Source organism: Macaca thibetana, chromosome 20 (assembly GCF_024542745.1).
Source record: "Macaca thibetana thibetana isolate TM-01 chromosome 20, ASM2454274v1, whole genome shotgun sequence".
Taxonomy (NCBI): domain Eukaryota; kingdom Metazoa; phylum Chordata; class Mammalia; order Primates; family Cercopithecidae; genus Macaca; species Macaca thibetana.
In genome coordinates this window covers 27,446,417-27,461,739 of record NC_065597.1, presented here as the reverse complement: position 1 = coordinate 27,461,739, position 15,323 = coordinate 27,446,417, and the positions used below count along the sequence as shown (strand labels likewise).

Sequence of the window (15,323 nt, the reverse complement as noted above, 5' to 3'; positions counted from 1 at the left end):
GCTGGGATTACAGGTTGAGCCACCGTGCCCAGCCCTGCTCTTTATCTCCAAAAGCCTTCCCATAGGCCATTCATGATGGATTGCTGCTCACCCCACGTAGCCATTAACATACAGCTGTGGGTTTCCAACCTGGCTCCTTGTATGAAAAACCCTAGGTAAACGCATCAAAAGAATAATAGCCTCTGGTATAGCACTTTATTTAAAAAGCCCTCATTTTATGATGAGGAGGTGGGGCCTCCAGGAAGACAATGGGCGGAGTGTGACCATCCTACCCACTACCTCTCAGAAGCCCCATGTATCTGGCACGAGTGGCCTGTGTCACTGCAAGCTGTGGCACAGATACATATATAGACGTGGCCGGGCGCGGTGGCTCAAGCCTGTAATCCCAGCACTTTGGGAGGCCGAGACGGGCGGATCACGAGGTCAGGAGATCGAGACCATCCTGGCTAACACGGTGAAACCCCATCTCTACTAAAAAATACAAAAAACTAGCCGGGCGAAGTGGCGGGTGCCTGTGGTCCCAGCTACTCGGGAGGCTGAGGCAGGAGAATGGCGTAAACCCGGGAGGCGGAGCTTGCAGTGAGCTGAGATCCGGCCACTGCACTCCAGCCTGGGCGACAGAGCCAGACTCAGTCTCAAAAAAAAAAAAAAAAAAAATAAAAAAATAAAAATCATTGTGATTTAATAAATAGTGTGATGTTTCTGGACAGGCCCCTCCCTGTCTGTCCCAGAGCCAGTTGGCGTGCTGGCTGGATGTGGACCTGGGTCCCCGGAGCCCACGAGATGCCTGCAGCATTCCCAGGAGGAAAAACTGAGTCACTGACAGAAGGCTGCGGCGTCCGTCCTAAAAGTCTCCCCTGAAGGGGAGACACCGCAGGGGCCACAGGCACATCTAGATGGAGATGATTAGGGAAGGTGCCGCAGAGTGAGGGCCACTACACGTCTTCGTGGTGCGTCTGGACTCTCTGGGTGCCGCAACAGTGTTTTTCGTATAGTTTGAGGAGCTCTGACAACATGAAGACGGATGAGGCCAATCCAGTTAAAACCAGCAAATCTGCCAAAGGGGAAAACAGAAAAGGGTCACAGAGCACACAACACAGCTCTGCGCCCCGGCAAGAAGCTCCTTCCCTGAACGACGTCCTGATCAAGTGAGAGGTGCAGAGGACCAGCCCTTTTCCTTACCCCCAAGGCAGGGAGATCTTCCCAACCCTGGATCCAAAATGCTACAGTTCCAGAAGGGCCTGCCCATCTTTCAAGGCAAGCTGCAGGCAGCTCCAGAGCACAGGGTGGTCCGGCAGGCAGCTGGGGGCATGTGACGGACTCGGGCTGGAAGGGGAATGGGTTTCCTCTCCCGGCAGCACCTGTTCCAGCATGCTGGTGCTTGCAAATGTCCTGAGTGACCAGTCTGGGCTCCCTGTCCAGTGCACCCTGACACATTCCCTGGGATGAATTCCCAGCGTCTTCCTCTGCTCCCGTCATATGCTGTAGTGAGGAATGATCCCTGGCTCCCTGCTGTCATGACTCCCAAAATACGGGCTGCCAAGCACAACCCCTTCAGCCGTGGGAAGACGGCCTTCCCAGCAGGTAGAAACCTCCAGTGAGCACATTGTTTTGGGGCTTCCTGTTGTCTGTTCCTGCAGGGCATTGCTGGTGACCCACACTGCTTTTTGGAGGACAGGGCAGAATTGACCATCCCAGTCTTGCCTGGAACTCATAGGACCGTTGTCACTGCAGCCTCAGGCCTGATGGATAATTCCATGCCCCTCCAGATCTGAGCCACGACCCACTCTGAGCCCTGCCAGCGAGGGGGGGCCCATGAAGGCTGCCTCACCAGCCTCCCTCGTCCTCTACTCCGTGGTAGGGGTGACTGTCAGCACCGTGGGGAGAAGGGTGGGGTCGATGATTTGCCCCTGGCTCCCTCTTCCTCCCAACCCTACCCCCACACCTGCCATCACTGCAGCTTCAGAGAAGGGTGACACGTTCACTTGGCTGAGGATGTCGAGGAGTTCCCTGGGCCCCACACCACGGTGTGTGTCCTTGGAAAGCCATGGTGACTGAATCATGTCCCTTCCAGCCAAAACCAGAAGACAGACCAGCTCCCTGTCTTCAGGTGACCAGATCGCTAAGTCACACTACTGGCCCCAGGGTCAAGTCCAGGCTCCCCAATCCCAGGCCGAGTCCAGGCCTTGCACAGCTCCCTCCATGTGCTCTGAGCCTCTAGCCTGACGCCTGTGATGCCGATGCCCCAGTCCCTATTCCTGAGCAAGGGGCCTCTTCCTGGAGGTTTCTGTGTGTCCTCTGTGCCTCCTCACATCACCCACATTAGAGTCCCTTCCTGTGAGGACAGAAAGGCCCTGAAGAGAGAGCCGGCCCCTGGTGAGTTCCGCTTTCCCGCACTCGCCCCTCCTGGGCTGCAGCTCCCCGCCCGGCAGCTACCGCGCCCCCCACGGCCCTGGTCTGAGGTCACCTGTCGTTCCCGTCCCCGCCACTCACCGAGCACTCCCAGATTCTCCGTCTGGAAGACCCTCTGCAGCGGGGGGATGTAAATGACCGCCAGCTGCCCCAGGATGGACCCGAGGATGGAGTAGAGGAACATGCGGTTCCTGAGAAAGCCGATCTCAAATATCAGCTTGGTCTGTAGGGAGAAAGTGACATGGGGGATTGTGTGCTGTCCACAGCCCAGGTGCAGGCAGGAGAGCTCTGGCTGCCCACGCTGAGCCACAGCCGCTCAATGCTGTGGGCAGGGCTGGGGCATTGCTGTTGAGAACACTCTGCAGCAAGGAGGGTCAGCCCTGGTCTCACCTGAGAGCGGCAGGTCAAGGCGTTGAAGAGATCAAAAAACACAAAACAAGTGAAGGTCATCGTCGTGGTGCGGGGAGTGCTCGCTCTGTCTTCAGGCATCTGGAAGGCAAGCGCACGGGCGAGAGGTTAGGCGGGACGAGACATCATTCATCCTGAACCAAAGGGCACAGGCCTGCCTCACGGCTCCTGGGGCACGGCTGGGGGCCACTTATAAGCTCAGTAATAGGAATGGGTCACAGCTTCCTCCAGGTGTGAGGTCAGTGGGTGCCACACCAGGGTCTCCCCAGCACATGCTGGTTTGCTGCCACCACGAGGATGGGGGTGGGGCACCCACAGCCAGAAGAACCACCACCTCCTCCAGGAAGTAACTGTCTCCCGGGGAGGTGATGCCTCCAGTTAAACCCACAGCGTGAACGTCACTTCCTACAAGGCAGGCTGAAGGATGGCTAATGCCCGAGGCGACGAGAGCCTGTGAGGTGACCGAGTGCAGCTCTGAGAGAAACCCTGGAGTCCTGCCCAGCTCTGAGCCCTGCAGGGTCTCAGGGGTGGGTGACATTGCAGGGTATGGCCAGAGCTGAGGTGAGACCAGCCCACGGTCAGAAGCTCCTGGGCAGTTTTTTTTTTGAGACGGAATCTCACTCTGTCACCCAGGCTGGAGTGCAGTGGTGTGATCTCAGCTCACTGCAACCTTCTGCCTCCCAGGTTCAAGTAATTCTCCCACCTCAGCCTCCTGAGTAGGTGGGACTACAGGCACCCAACCATGCCTGGCTAATTTTTGTATTTTTAGTAGTGACGGAGTTTCACCATGTTGGCCAGGCTGGTCTTGAACTCCTGACCTCAGGTGATCCACCCGCCTTGGCCACCCAAAGTACTGGGATTACCGGTGTGAGCTACCATGCCTGGGTAATGTTTGTGTTTTCAGTAGAGACAGGGTTTTGCTACGTTAGTGAGGCTGGTCTTGAACTCCTGACCTCAGGTGATCCACCTGCTTCAGCCTCCCAAAGTGCTGGGATTACAGGGGTGAGCCACCATGCTTAGCCAGCAGTTCTCACCTCAACTTCCCACCACCTGAGGAGAGGCTCCTCTGCCTGGCCGGATACCCTCCTGCACTCGGTGCCACACCACAGGGCTAAGCCATGAGTGTGCAGCTAAGTCTTCTGGAGCACGTGTGTTAAAGTGGAGACAGAGGCAGGGCCTGGCAGCTCAATTCTTAGGGGTGCAGGGGTGCTGACGCCACTACTGGGACCCCACTCGGAGGACCACCGGGTTGGCCCATCTTTTTCACCCCAAGCTGGACAAGCGCAGGGGCCTTCACGGCCTTCCCAGGCCAGTAAGAAGGCAGGGGAAACAGAGCTGTTCTGCTTGGGGCAGACGGAGAGCAGGAGGAAACATGGATGCAGGGTTCCTGGCTAGGGTCCCTCCCCCTTCCCGCACATGTGCGACCTGCAGTGTGGTCACACGGGTCACCTGCCTCATTTCCCACCTAGGTCATTGCCCATCCTGGCCCAGAGCTCCCTGAACCTGCAGGCCTTGAAAAGTTGACCCAGGCCCAGATGCGAAGCAAACAGTCACCTCTAGAGCATAACACAGGAGGATCCTTAGCAGGTTTCAAATTGTTTGCCGGTGACAAGGGAACAGGGGGCATCCTGTCCCATATAGGAAGAAACCTGATGCACGGGGCCTCAAGTACATTTCAACTACCGTCTTGGCAAAGTCATCCCCACCCTGCCAGCCTCTGCAGTTCCCAGGCACACACCTGGCGACCTCCTTTCCTTCAGGGGTCACCCAGTCCCTTTGCCTCATGCTCCCCGTCCCTCTGATGGCACCACATTGTCCTGTGTGTGTACATGTTTGCCTCTCCCAGATGAGAGCTGGGGCAGGAGGGCAGGGACTGCAGTCCCCAGCATCTGTACGGTCCCAGGACTTGGAGAACTCTTACAGAACAAGAGGGGGCGGCCCTCGCTCACCTCCTTCCAGAAGATAAAGAGGGTCCCGCTGATGATGACAACTGCGGACATGAGGATCTTCAGGATGAGGGCTCTGCTGAGGATGGTGTCCCCCACACTCCGTGGTGGCTGCCTGAGGGTGTCTTTGTCAACGGGCTCTACCCCCAAGCTGCTCCAAACAAGACACAGACGCTTTGAAATGAACCAGGAATGAAATACAGGACCCTTGAGACATCTATGCATAAGCCTCCCAGGCACAGCGGGCAGGGCCAGGCATTTGCTGAATGCCCCCAGGCATCGCACCTGCCCTCCTCATGCCTTCCAGAAGCCCCAGAGCCCGAGTCCACGGGCAGCTGTGCCCCTCCATCTGTTCCGCAGGCTGAAGGAAGACCACCCACTGAGGCCAACCACACACAGTTCCATACACCCAGGCGATCTCCATCACCATGAGGCGACCCCCCACGTTGAGCCTGGAGAAACAGGCTCCAGGCTCCGCCCTCCGCAGGGCCCCTCATCAGCTGAGACCTGCCTCCAGCCAATTCCACACAGCAGGGTTGAGGGCTAGACCAGCAGCGGGTGGCAGAGTGGGAGCAGCTCAGACATAGCTCAGACTAGCTTCGTGCTCCCAGGGAGAGCTGGCAGGAGAGGTAACCTTCACACTTGGCTTTGGGGACACAAATGAGGACTGTCTTTCCCTTGGCAGCTGTCACTGGTAATAACAGCAACACTGAGCTCCAGCGGAAGCAACGTCGGTGCTGCGCTCACACAGTTACGCATGCATGGCCACATGGGTCCCCTGACTCCAAAGTACATTCCTTCCCCCACACCACTTGGCTGGCCTGTGGAAGGGGATATTAAGGAGCGGGTGGACTCCTGAGCACCTACTGGGTAGCAAGGTGCTTTAGACAGCAGGAATAAAACACAAACTCCACCTCCTCGAAGCTGACGTTCTAAAGGGGAGACAGATCACAATCAGACCCATAAGGAAAAGCGTGTGTGTATCTTCCTCTCTAGGGAAAAATATAGCAGGGTGCGGGGATTGAGTGGGAGTGCAATCAGGGAAGACTTCCTGAAGGCAGTGACTGGAATGAAGAATGAGAACGAGCAAAGCAGGTTGCCCAGGGAGAGCATCCAGGCAGAGGGAGCAGAAAATTCCATCCTCGCCCAGCCCTGCCGGCCCAGATACTTTCTCCTCTGCCTTCTACTCCCAGTCTCACCCCAGTGCAACACACTTCAGTTTTCTGGGAACTCCTGATGGAAAGCGGCAGTGTGTGTTCATCCCTATAGCCTTAGGGCACAGCCAGCAGCCCCGCAGCGGGGTAAGGAGACACAGGGCTCCCAGCTGGCCTGGCCTTACCTCTGCGCCGGCGGCCCATCCATGATGATGTTGATCCACAGGATCTGCATGGCGTTGAGGGGGCTGGGCAGGTTGAACATGGTGGACAGAGTGATGAGACTGAGGGCGGAGATGCTCCTGCGGGCCACACGCAGCCAGTCAGCGGCCGCCCGCCAGGCGTGGCCCTTAATGACACTCGGAATGCTTTTTTGTGTTTTTTTTTTTGATTTTGTGTTGTTTTGAGTTTTTTGTTTTTGTTTTTTTTTGCCGGCCTCTACTTACGTGCTCAGCTGGAATCGGACAAAGTTTTTGATGTTGTAAAAAATCCCCTTGCCTTCCTCCACCGCATTCCTGCAAGGGAAGAGAGCCGTTTACTCACAGAGAGGGCCTGCGGGAGGGCTCAGCCAGTGCGTTGGTTGCTGCAAGGGGCAGTGGGGACTTGCTCAGATGGACGCTGTACTTGGACCTCTGCTGGTTCCCTTTGCTGGCATTCTTGGGGACACATTTGTAAGAGATGGTAGTGTTCTAACAGGTGCCCCTTGGTCACTGGGAACTGATCCTTAAGCCATGTTCGCCCTTCTGTGCCAAGGTTACACTTGATACCTCCAATTGGACCATCAATTACTCTTCTGCCGAGCCCAGGGATCCCATCCCTGCCCAGACTCCCGAAGTGCTCCGTGCATCTCAGCGATTTACCAAAGAGAAGAGAGAGATGCAGCAAAACCAGTTAGGCCTAAAAATGAGGTCCGGGGGACGGTAAGGAGGGAGGGATGGGGAGGCTGAAGGACATCGCCTACTTCTGTCTTTAGAAGGCTCTTCACGGAAGCCCTTTTAAACCTTGACCTGGGGTCACGCATGTAGAAAAATCATCTATGCACCGCGCCCCGCCCCGCCAGATTTTACTAAAAAATTTTGCAAAAGAACTATAGAGCTGATATTATGACTTTTTTTTTTCTTTCTTTTTTTTTTTTACTAAGCGTGTTAAGGCTTCCTATGGCCAATCAATTGTGGCAACAGCTTTGTAAAGTGCACGATCACACCTGGCCTCAATATTTGTTCATTTGGATTTTTTTATATCAGGTTTAAAAAAGTTTTCCCTCACCCCCAACTACTACGATTTGCTTATGAGGACAGTCTTAGAACTAGTTAAAAGTAGATCCAGAGGGAAGGTAAATGTATTAAGAAAAAAATACAGAAAAGTGAAATGGAACAAAGAGTTTTGTATAAACCCAGAACCTAAAGAGCACCTCGGTGGGGAGCAGTGGGGGTGTTTGCACCCAGGTCTCTCTTCAATACATGAGATATATCTATCGACACGTGAGCCTCACACTGAAGATGCTCATTGTAATCCTTTCTCACCCGACACTCAACTGCGACCATGTATTTGGCCACAGGTTTTCCCTACAGATTCAGCTGCTGCCCACCAGCCTGAGCCTGGCGGGCATTCCCAGGAACACATGAAATGCACCCACAGGCAGCAAATCCCATCCCTGCTTCATGTCCGTGACATTCCCCTGGGTGCAGCATGCGACTAGCCCCAGGGGCCGTGGACCCCATGACCCTGCTATGAAAGGCTCTTGGTGTTTGGGGTTGGGGGCACCTGCCACACTGAGGAGCCCCGAGATTCAGCTCTCCCTGGGGACTCTGCGAGACCCCCTCTGTCTCCACAGTAGCAGGTCCCAGGGAGAAGCTGGTGGCCCCAGGCATTTTTGCAACTAAAAAACTACCAGAAGAGCAGCTTACATGATGGCTGAGAAGTCATCGTCCACCAGGATCATGTTGGCGGCCTCTTTACTGACGTCCGTCCCTGTCTGCCCCATGGCGATCCCGATGTCTGCAGACTTTAGGGCCACCGCGTCGTTCACCCCATCCCCAGTCATGGCCACGATTGCCCCTGACTCCTGCAGAGCCTTTGGAAAGAGCAGGCAATGAAGGCCTGCAGCCCGAGGACCAGCTCAAAATGCCCGGTCACACACACCCTGTGGCCAGCCACAGAGACCTCTGTCTGGAGGGCACGTGGACTTTGAATCCCAGCTTCACCCACATTAGCTTGGGAATTGGGTGAGCCTTTGACCCTCTTGACCTCAGTTTCCCCATCTGCAAAGTGGAAGCAACAGTTCCTTCTTCCCAGGTCTGTAGTGAGGCCCAAACTGAGATGGCGGATGTGAGGGTGCCCAGCATGGTCAGGAAAGGCTCATAAAGGTGATCCATCCCCAGTAATAAATAGTAATCAACATTGTGGCTCTGGAAACCATGAGGTACCTGGTAAGTATGACTACCTTCTTTGAGGAGTAACTCGCATAGGGATTTACTCTGTAGAGCTAAAAATGACATGAAAGAAAGCCCGTCTACTAAAAGAGCTCAAGGGCCAACTTTCAGAGCACAGGCGAGAAAACCCAGCACGTTTTCTACCTTTCTATCATATGCAGGGTCAGAAAAATCACATCAGCTCTTTATTGGGCACCTGCTGTGTGCCAAGAGCTTCATGGGCCTGGCTTTGTTTAATCCTCTGCCAACCCTGTGAATTAGCTGACGGCATTAATACTTCCCCCATTTTACAGATGAGGAAACAGAGGCACAGAGCTGAATGACAGGAATAATGCCAAAAAGCACCCAGCACTTTGGGAGGCCAAAGTAGGTGGATCACCTGAGGTCAGGAGTTTGAGACCAGCCTGGCCAACATGGCGAAACCCTGTCTCTTTTTGTAAAAATACAAAAATTAGCCGGGTGTGGTGGTGCAGGGCGTAATCCCAGCTACACGGGAGGCTGAGACAGGAGAATTGCTTGACCCTGGGAGGCAGAGGTTGAAGCAAGCCAAGATTGTGCCACTGCACTCCAGTCTAGGTGACAGAGCGAGACTCCGTACCTCCAACCCACCCCACCCCGACCCCCCACAAAGAAAAAAAAAAAAACGAAAAAGACAGCTTCTGTTGTAGTTTTCCCCTTTGCATTATCCAATTACAGTTCCCAGTTTTTAGTGTATGTGGCAAGGGTCCCCCAGTTCTCCCCTCCTCCTCAAAAGGATCCCCAGGTTTAGTGGGGCTCGTGTCCACCCAGCTAGAAATGACACTTCCCAGCATCCCCTGCGGCTAAACCTGGGCCCATGACTGCGTTCTCGCCAAGGGGCTGTGAGCGCAAGTGACGCTGGCAACTTCAGAGCCTCGTCCTCTCCAAGGGAGCTGCCCGCGTGCCCCTGCTCATCCTCTTCCCCTCCCCCTGGCTATGAAAAGGTAACCCCGGGGGCAGCTGTCCCGGACCTAGAGAAGGAAGCCACAGCCGGGCCCTGTACTGTCACCCGACAGACGCATGAGCTCCTTGAGCCACAGTGTCTCTGGCCCGGCCCCAGCAGCGCAGCCTGTGCCCGCCTCACCCAGCGAACCTTGATGATTTTGAGCTTGTGCTTTGGGCTGGTCCTGAAGAACACGGACACCTGGACATGGAGACAGGGAAGGCGAAGAATCAGATTTCAGAGCTGTGACCCAGCCCCGCCGCCAGCCTTGCCTCCGGGGACCCACCTTCCCCACGCGGTCGGCCAGCTCGCCCTTCTCCATGCTGTCCACCTCCTCCCCAGACATGGCTTTCAGCTTCCCGTTGCACAGGCTGATGTTTCTTCCTTTAGGAGAACCTGTTGTGAGGGTCTGCTCCGAGGCCCCTGTCCCCACCCCTCACTCCCAACCCTACCTCGGCCACGGGGAATACCAAGAATAAAACCATGCTGGAGACCCTTTACTGAGGACCTACTATGCTGCGTGGCCTTGGTTCTATCCACAGGATTAACTTACACCAAATGCCTTATTATCCCCACTTGAAAGGTGAGGAAACACAAGTGACTTTGCAGAGGACACACAGCTGGTTAAGGAGTAACACTGGAACCCGACACAGCTCTGATTCCAAAGCCCATGAACCTTTTCACAGCCCCAGGCTGTGACAACCCATATAATAGTAACTAGAGGGACTGGGCGCAGTGGCTCACACCTGTAATCCCAGCACTTTCGGAGGCCAAGGCAGGTGGATTCCCTGAGGTCAGGAGTTCAAGACCAGCCTGGGCAACACGGTGAAACCCCATCACTACTAAAATACAAAAAATTAGCTGGGCATGGTGGCAGGCGCCTGTAATCCCAGCTACTCAGGAGGCTGAGGCAGGAGAATTGCTTGAACCCAGGAGGCAGAGGCTGCAGTGAGCTGAGATTGTGCCACTGCACTCCAGCCTGGGCAACAGAACAAGATTCCATCTCAAAAAAAAAAAAAAAAAAAAAAAAGTAACTAGAGCAGGAGGGCTGCCAGCCCTGTACTGATGAAGACTGAGGGTCAGAGTGGTTCAATGGTTTGCCAGGGGTACACAGCTAGAGGCAGAGGCAGACTGAAACTGTGCATGGCCATGATGCTGCCTGTGAAGACAGTGGATGAAAAGCCCCTGACACACAGTAGGTCCTCAGTATCCATGAGGACTTTTCCCCTTTTGCAGAACCTGCCAACATTTCAGAAACAGGAAACACCTCGGAAATTGGAATGCTGGCCACGAATACTCAGTGTCTTTTCTAAGCCCACAGGGCTAGGTGTGAGCACTCCTGACCAAGTTTGCTGAGGCTTCCCTTTGGTTGCAGCCCCCCACTGTAAAGGATGGATGGGTCCTTTCGTCCTCACCCCTGACCCTGTCCCGGTTACCTATGGCCAAGGCCGTCTCCAGAGCATCTCCTGTTATCATCTTCACGGACACGCCAGACTCGGAGAGAACCTGAACTGCTTCCTTCACACCAACTCTTGGCGGGTCAATGATGCCAACGAGACCCAGAAATGTCAGCCGCCCCAGCTCGGGCCCAGAAGCCAGAGCCAGAACTGAGGAAAGAGGGGGAGGAAAAAGGGGGAGTAAGGAGGGATCACCGGGGGCTCAGGAGCCATCTGTTTTTGTTGTTTCTGTTTTTTCGTTTTGTTTTGTTTAGAGGGAGTTTTGTTCTTGTTGCCCAGGCTGGAGTGCAGTGGTGTACTCTCGGCTCACTGCAACCTCACCTCCCGGGTTCAAACAATTCTCCTGCCTCAGCCTCCTGAGTAGCTGGGATTACAGGCATGCGCCACCAGGCCCGGCTGATTTTTGTATTTTCAGTAGATACAGGGTTTCACCATGTTGGCCAGGCTGGTCTCAAACTCCTGACCTCAGGTGATCCGTCCACCTCAGCCTCCCAAAGTGCTGGGATGACAGGTGTGAGGCAATGTGCCCAACCCTTTGTTAGTCCCCAGCCAGCCCCCACCATGGCCCAGATCCTCCTCGGTCTGCGGAGGGCTCAGGCATCAAGTCCCTAGACTGAAAGGGAGGACAGAGATGCCTGCAGCGGCTCTCAGGCCTGCGCAGATGCACACCAGACGGAGACGGGAGCCAGAAACAGCCGCGTAGCAGAAAATACCACTGCTGTCCGCTTGATAGGGTTTGACTGTGTCCCCACCCAAATCTCATCTTGAATTGCAGCTCCCATAATTGCCACGGGTTGTGGGACGGACCAAGTGAGAGATAACTGAATCACGGGGGTGGTTTCCCACACTGTTCTGTGGCAGTGAATTCGTCCCATGAGATCTGATGATTTTATGAGGGGTTTCCCCTTCGGCTTGGCTCTCATTCTCTCTTGGCAGCTGCCATGTAAGACGTGCCTTTCACCTTCGCCGTGATTGCGAGGCCTCCCCAGCCATGTGGAACTGTGAGTCCATTCAACCTCTTTTTCTTTATAAATTACCCAGTCTCAGGTCTGTCTTTACCAGCAGCATGAAAACAGACTAATACACCACTCATGGTATAAGACCCACCCCACTTCCCAACAAAAGTGGCCACAGAAACTTGTTTGAGCTGGCCCAGAATGGGACACGTGAGGCGGAGTAGGATAGGACAGTTCTGACAATTCTTGCCCTCATTTGCTCGGTGCTAACTCATTTTGTCATTGCCAGCAGACGTGGGGGAGCTGCACAGAGGTTAAGAAAAATTGACAGGGGAGTGACCCAGCTGAGGGGACTCTGAGCTTGCCCTGGGCCTTGACTCTCTTTTGGTGGCACAGAATCCAGGCCTAGCTCCTGCCAACCGGGTGATCTCAGAGGGGGTGGTGGACTTTTCACCTCACTGACACCAAAGACAGGGCTGGCATCCCTCCTGCACCGGTGACACTGCTGCTCTTCCTCCCCTTTTCCAATGCCCCACTCCCTGAAACTAGAAGCAGGAGCATCCCCTGCTTCTAGTGGCCACCTGGCAGCCCTCTGTCCCCAGAGGTCCTCACTCCTGCCTCCGTGCTCCCCTCACCCCGACTCTCCTTCCCGCTCCGTGGGGTTTGTCATCTTCCCCTGGATGTGTGTGGGGTGGGGGGTCTCAAAGCCCAAGACAGGATTCACTGACTCTTCCAATCCTCACAGCAATCACTCCAGGGGATCTAGCAGGTTGGGGCTTCTCTAAGTCACCCGGGCACTGCCCCAGGCCTGCCAGGCAGCAGGCATCAGTTCACGGTCGCCTGCTGAGGAATAACATCCCTTCTCTTCTCAGACCAGACACGGGTTGGAAAAATGCACAGGCCTTCTCTAAGGCCAGTTCCCAGGTTGTAGCTTTCCCAGCCACAGGTGGGAGACAAGTTCATTTGTAAACACAAAAGGACCTGCGTGTGGACTGGGGGACACAGGAAAAGGCCTCACTGTTCCTCTGCCACTGACCCATTCTCATTACGCTCTCCCCCAAAGTCTGGAGCAAGCCCCTGGAACGCGTCCTCATGCGCTGTAGCAGCGCAGCAGACATCCGGGCGAAGGCGCTGGCTGCACTAGGCCGGGCTGTCACCCGGGCTGGCTCCGCTGCCTGGTGGGGATTCAGGGCGTGGCCTCACACAGGCACTTCATGGTGCCCAGTACACAGGTGGGGCCCAAGTGCCAGGAGCAGATTTAGAGGCCAGGACCACGTGGGATGTTTACTTACTCACGTGTCCACTCTTTTTTTTTTTTTTTTTTTGAGACTGAGTCTGGCTCTGTCGCCCAGGCTGGAGTGCAGTGGCCGGATCTCAGCTCACTGCAAGCTCCGCCTCCCGGGTTCCCGCCATTCTCCTGGCTCAGCCTCCGGAGTAGCTGGGACCACAGGCGCCCGCCACCTCGCCCGGCTAGTTTTTTGTATTTTTTAGTAGAGACGGGGTTTCACGGTGTTAGCCAGGATGGTCTCGATCTCCTGACCTTGTGATCCGCCCGTCTCAGCCTCCCAAAGTGCTGGGATTACAGGCTTGAGCCACCGTGCCCGGCTTCATGTGTCCACTTTTAAGTGAGCCGTTTCATTGTCAGCAGAGGCGCGATGTGACCAGAACAGGGAGCTACTGCAGGGCTTGGTCCTATCAACCATGACGAAAGCAGCTGCCACCCATGCGCCAGATTTCTCCCAATCCCTCCACTGTGCAGGAGGGACGCCACAGCTCTGTCTCTGGTGTCAGTGATGTGAAAAGGAGCTTCTTACACCAGCCCCTCTCAGATCACCCAGCTCGCAGGAGCTGGGCCTGGCTTCTCTGCCACCGAAACAGAGTCAAGGCCCAGGGCAAGCTAAGACGGGACCCACCGTCTCTTCCAATCCCTATAGCAATCAGTGAAGTCACTACTCTCGTGCCTTCCTTATGCATACGGGGAAACTGAGGCACAGTATTTACCTGTGGGCCTATTGTAGACCCAGCGCTACACAAACCATTTGGGAGGCAAAGCGCCTGTGCTTTGGGGAATGCTCCCCTCACTCGGGAAGAGGGGACACATGCTCGGCGCTGGCTTCACCGTGCCCCAGAAAGCCACAAGGGTCTCGCTCTGTACACCTCTGAGCCAACTTGCCAGCAACCTACAAACTCTGTTCCCCGAAGGGGAAGACCAAGGCTCCTGAGCCAATAAGGCCAGCCCAATACCTCTCATTCCCCCCAAGGGAACACCAGTGCCTAAGGCCAGCCCAACGTCTCTCACCTCCCTCCAAGGGAACACCAACGCCTAAGGCCAGCCCAACGTCTCTCACCTCCCTCCAAGGGAACACCAACGCCTAAGGCCAGCCCAACGTCTCTCACCTCCCTCCAGGGGAACACCAACGCCTAAGGCCAGCCCAACGTCTCTCACCTCCCCCCAGGGGAACACCAGCGCCCAGCAGCGCTTCTAAACGCTTCCTCTGTACCTGGCCAGGGTGACAAATGACACCAGAGGAAACGTGTTTTAATGTTCAGCCCATCAGGGAAGGCACTGGCTCTGCCGCAGAAATTTGAAAATGGCCAAGGGAGAAAATATATTCCTTGACTGAAAAGAGCTTCAGGTTTTCCTGATAAGAGGCAATGAGCAAAAAGACCTATTGGGAAAATAAATATTTGGGGTGCAGCCCATTCACCTGCCTTAGGAAACTCAACAAGGGAGGGTCCCCCTCTTCTGGGGATTAATAGGGGTCACTGAGGAACTGGGATGAGGTGGGGGCCTGCCTTTCATGGGACCATCAGGTTCCAAGCACACGTCGTTGCTGTCAGCATGCTGCCTGACTCCTTGGGACAGGTGACCTCCTTGACTGGGGATCCTGCTTGAATGCACTTAAAAGTCAATGTTACATGCAAGCTTAAAGCTCTGGGCTGGGGCCACAGGCACTGACCCCGCAGACCGAGGGACCCCATCCTCTTCTCTTCCTGCAGGCAGAATGACCTCTGCTGGGGTGTCAGCGGCAGGGGGATGCCTCCGTTGTTGTACATGGTGCAGTAGCGGATCACCTCTTCCAAGGCCCCCTTCATGAAGTAAATGTCTTCCTGATCCTTAGAAAAGACAAAGGGAAGATATCCACTACCACTGGAAGCCTTGGTTCATAGTAACCATCACCCCACTCTGCACAAGGTTACAAAGACACACACAGGGACGTTGGCAGCGGAGTTATTTACAGTGGGCTGGTGCTGTTCACAGGTGCTGGACAGGTTCGCTAAGTTCCAGAATCCCATCCATGGAATGTTTTGCAATCCAGAGAAAGAACAAGGTCAATCTTCAACCTGTACCACCCTTGTTCTTTTTTCAGTTCCCTTGTTACGGTCACTCAGAGCGTCTTGTATGTTGCATGCATGGGAGGAATCATCCCAGCTTGGACTATGCCTTTGGGGTGTGATTAACGGAATATTTCTGTTAGACTGTTGCCTCCCTAGGGCATCACCAAGTCTATTTTGTACCCACTCCCAGCACTTGGCTTGTCATAGTGAACCCACGTGAGTAGCTGATCATTTTTCCTGTGTTTTTGTTAAGCTCTG

The 15,323-nt window shown here is 55.0% G+C and overlaps 1 protein-coding gene across 2 annotated transcripts in view; it reads right to left on the bottom strand.

Moving 5' to 3' along the window:
* Positions 1–663: 663 nt before the first annotated feature.
* ATP2C2 (ATPase secretory pathway Ca2+ transporting 2) overlaps positions 664–15,323 on the bottom strand; it is an 89,253-nt gene continuing 74,593 nt past the window's right edge. The window contains exons 17-28 of one of the 2 annotated variants that reach the window (XM_050773613.1): positions 14,687–14,843; positions 10,750–10,920; positions 9,600–9,697; positions 9,464–9,514; positions 7,828–7,994; positions 6,367–6,435; positions 6,106–6,222; positions 5,913–5,999; positions 4,770–4,917; positions 2,803–2,901; positions 2,494–2,635; positions 664–1,054 (exon numbers count right to left, since the gene is read on the bottom strand). In XM_050773613.1, the coding sequence (XP_050629570.1) occupies positions 936–1,054; positions 2,494–2,635; positions 2,803–2,901; positions 4,770–4,917; positions 5,913–5,999; positions 6,106–6,222; positions 6,367–6,435; positions 7,828–7,994; positions 9,464–9,514; positions 9,600–9,697; positions 10,750–10,920; positions 14,687–14,843 (1,425 nt within the window). In that variant the 3' untranslated portion in view covers positions 664–935. The remainder of the gene's footprint in view (positions 1,055–2,493; positions 2,636–2,802; positions 2,902–4,769; positions 4,918–5,912; positions 6,000–6,105; positions 6,223–6,366; positions 6,436–7,827; positions 7,995–9,463; positions 9,515–9,599; positions 9,698–10,749; positions 10,921–14,686; positions 14,844–15,323) is intronic. The other variant, XM_050773612.1, reaches the window with a different exon arrangement.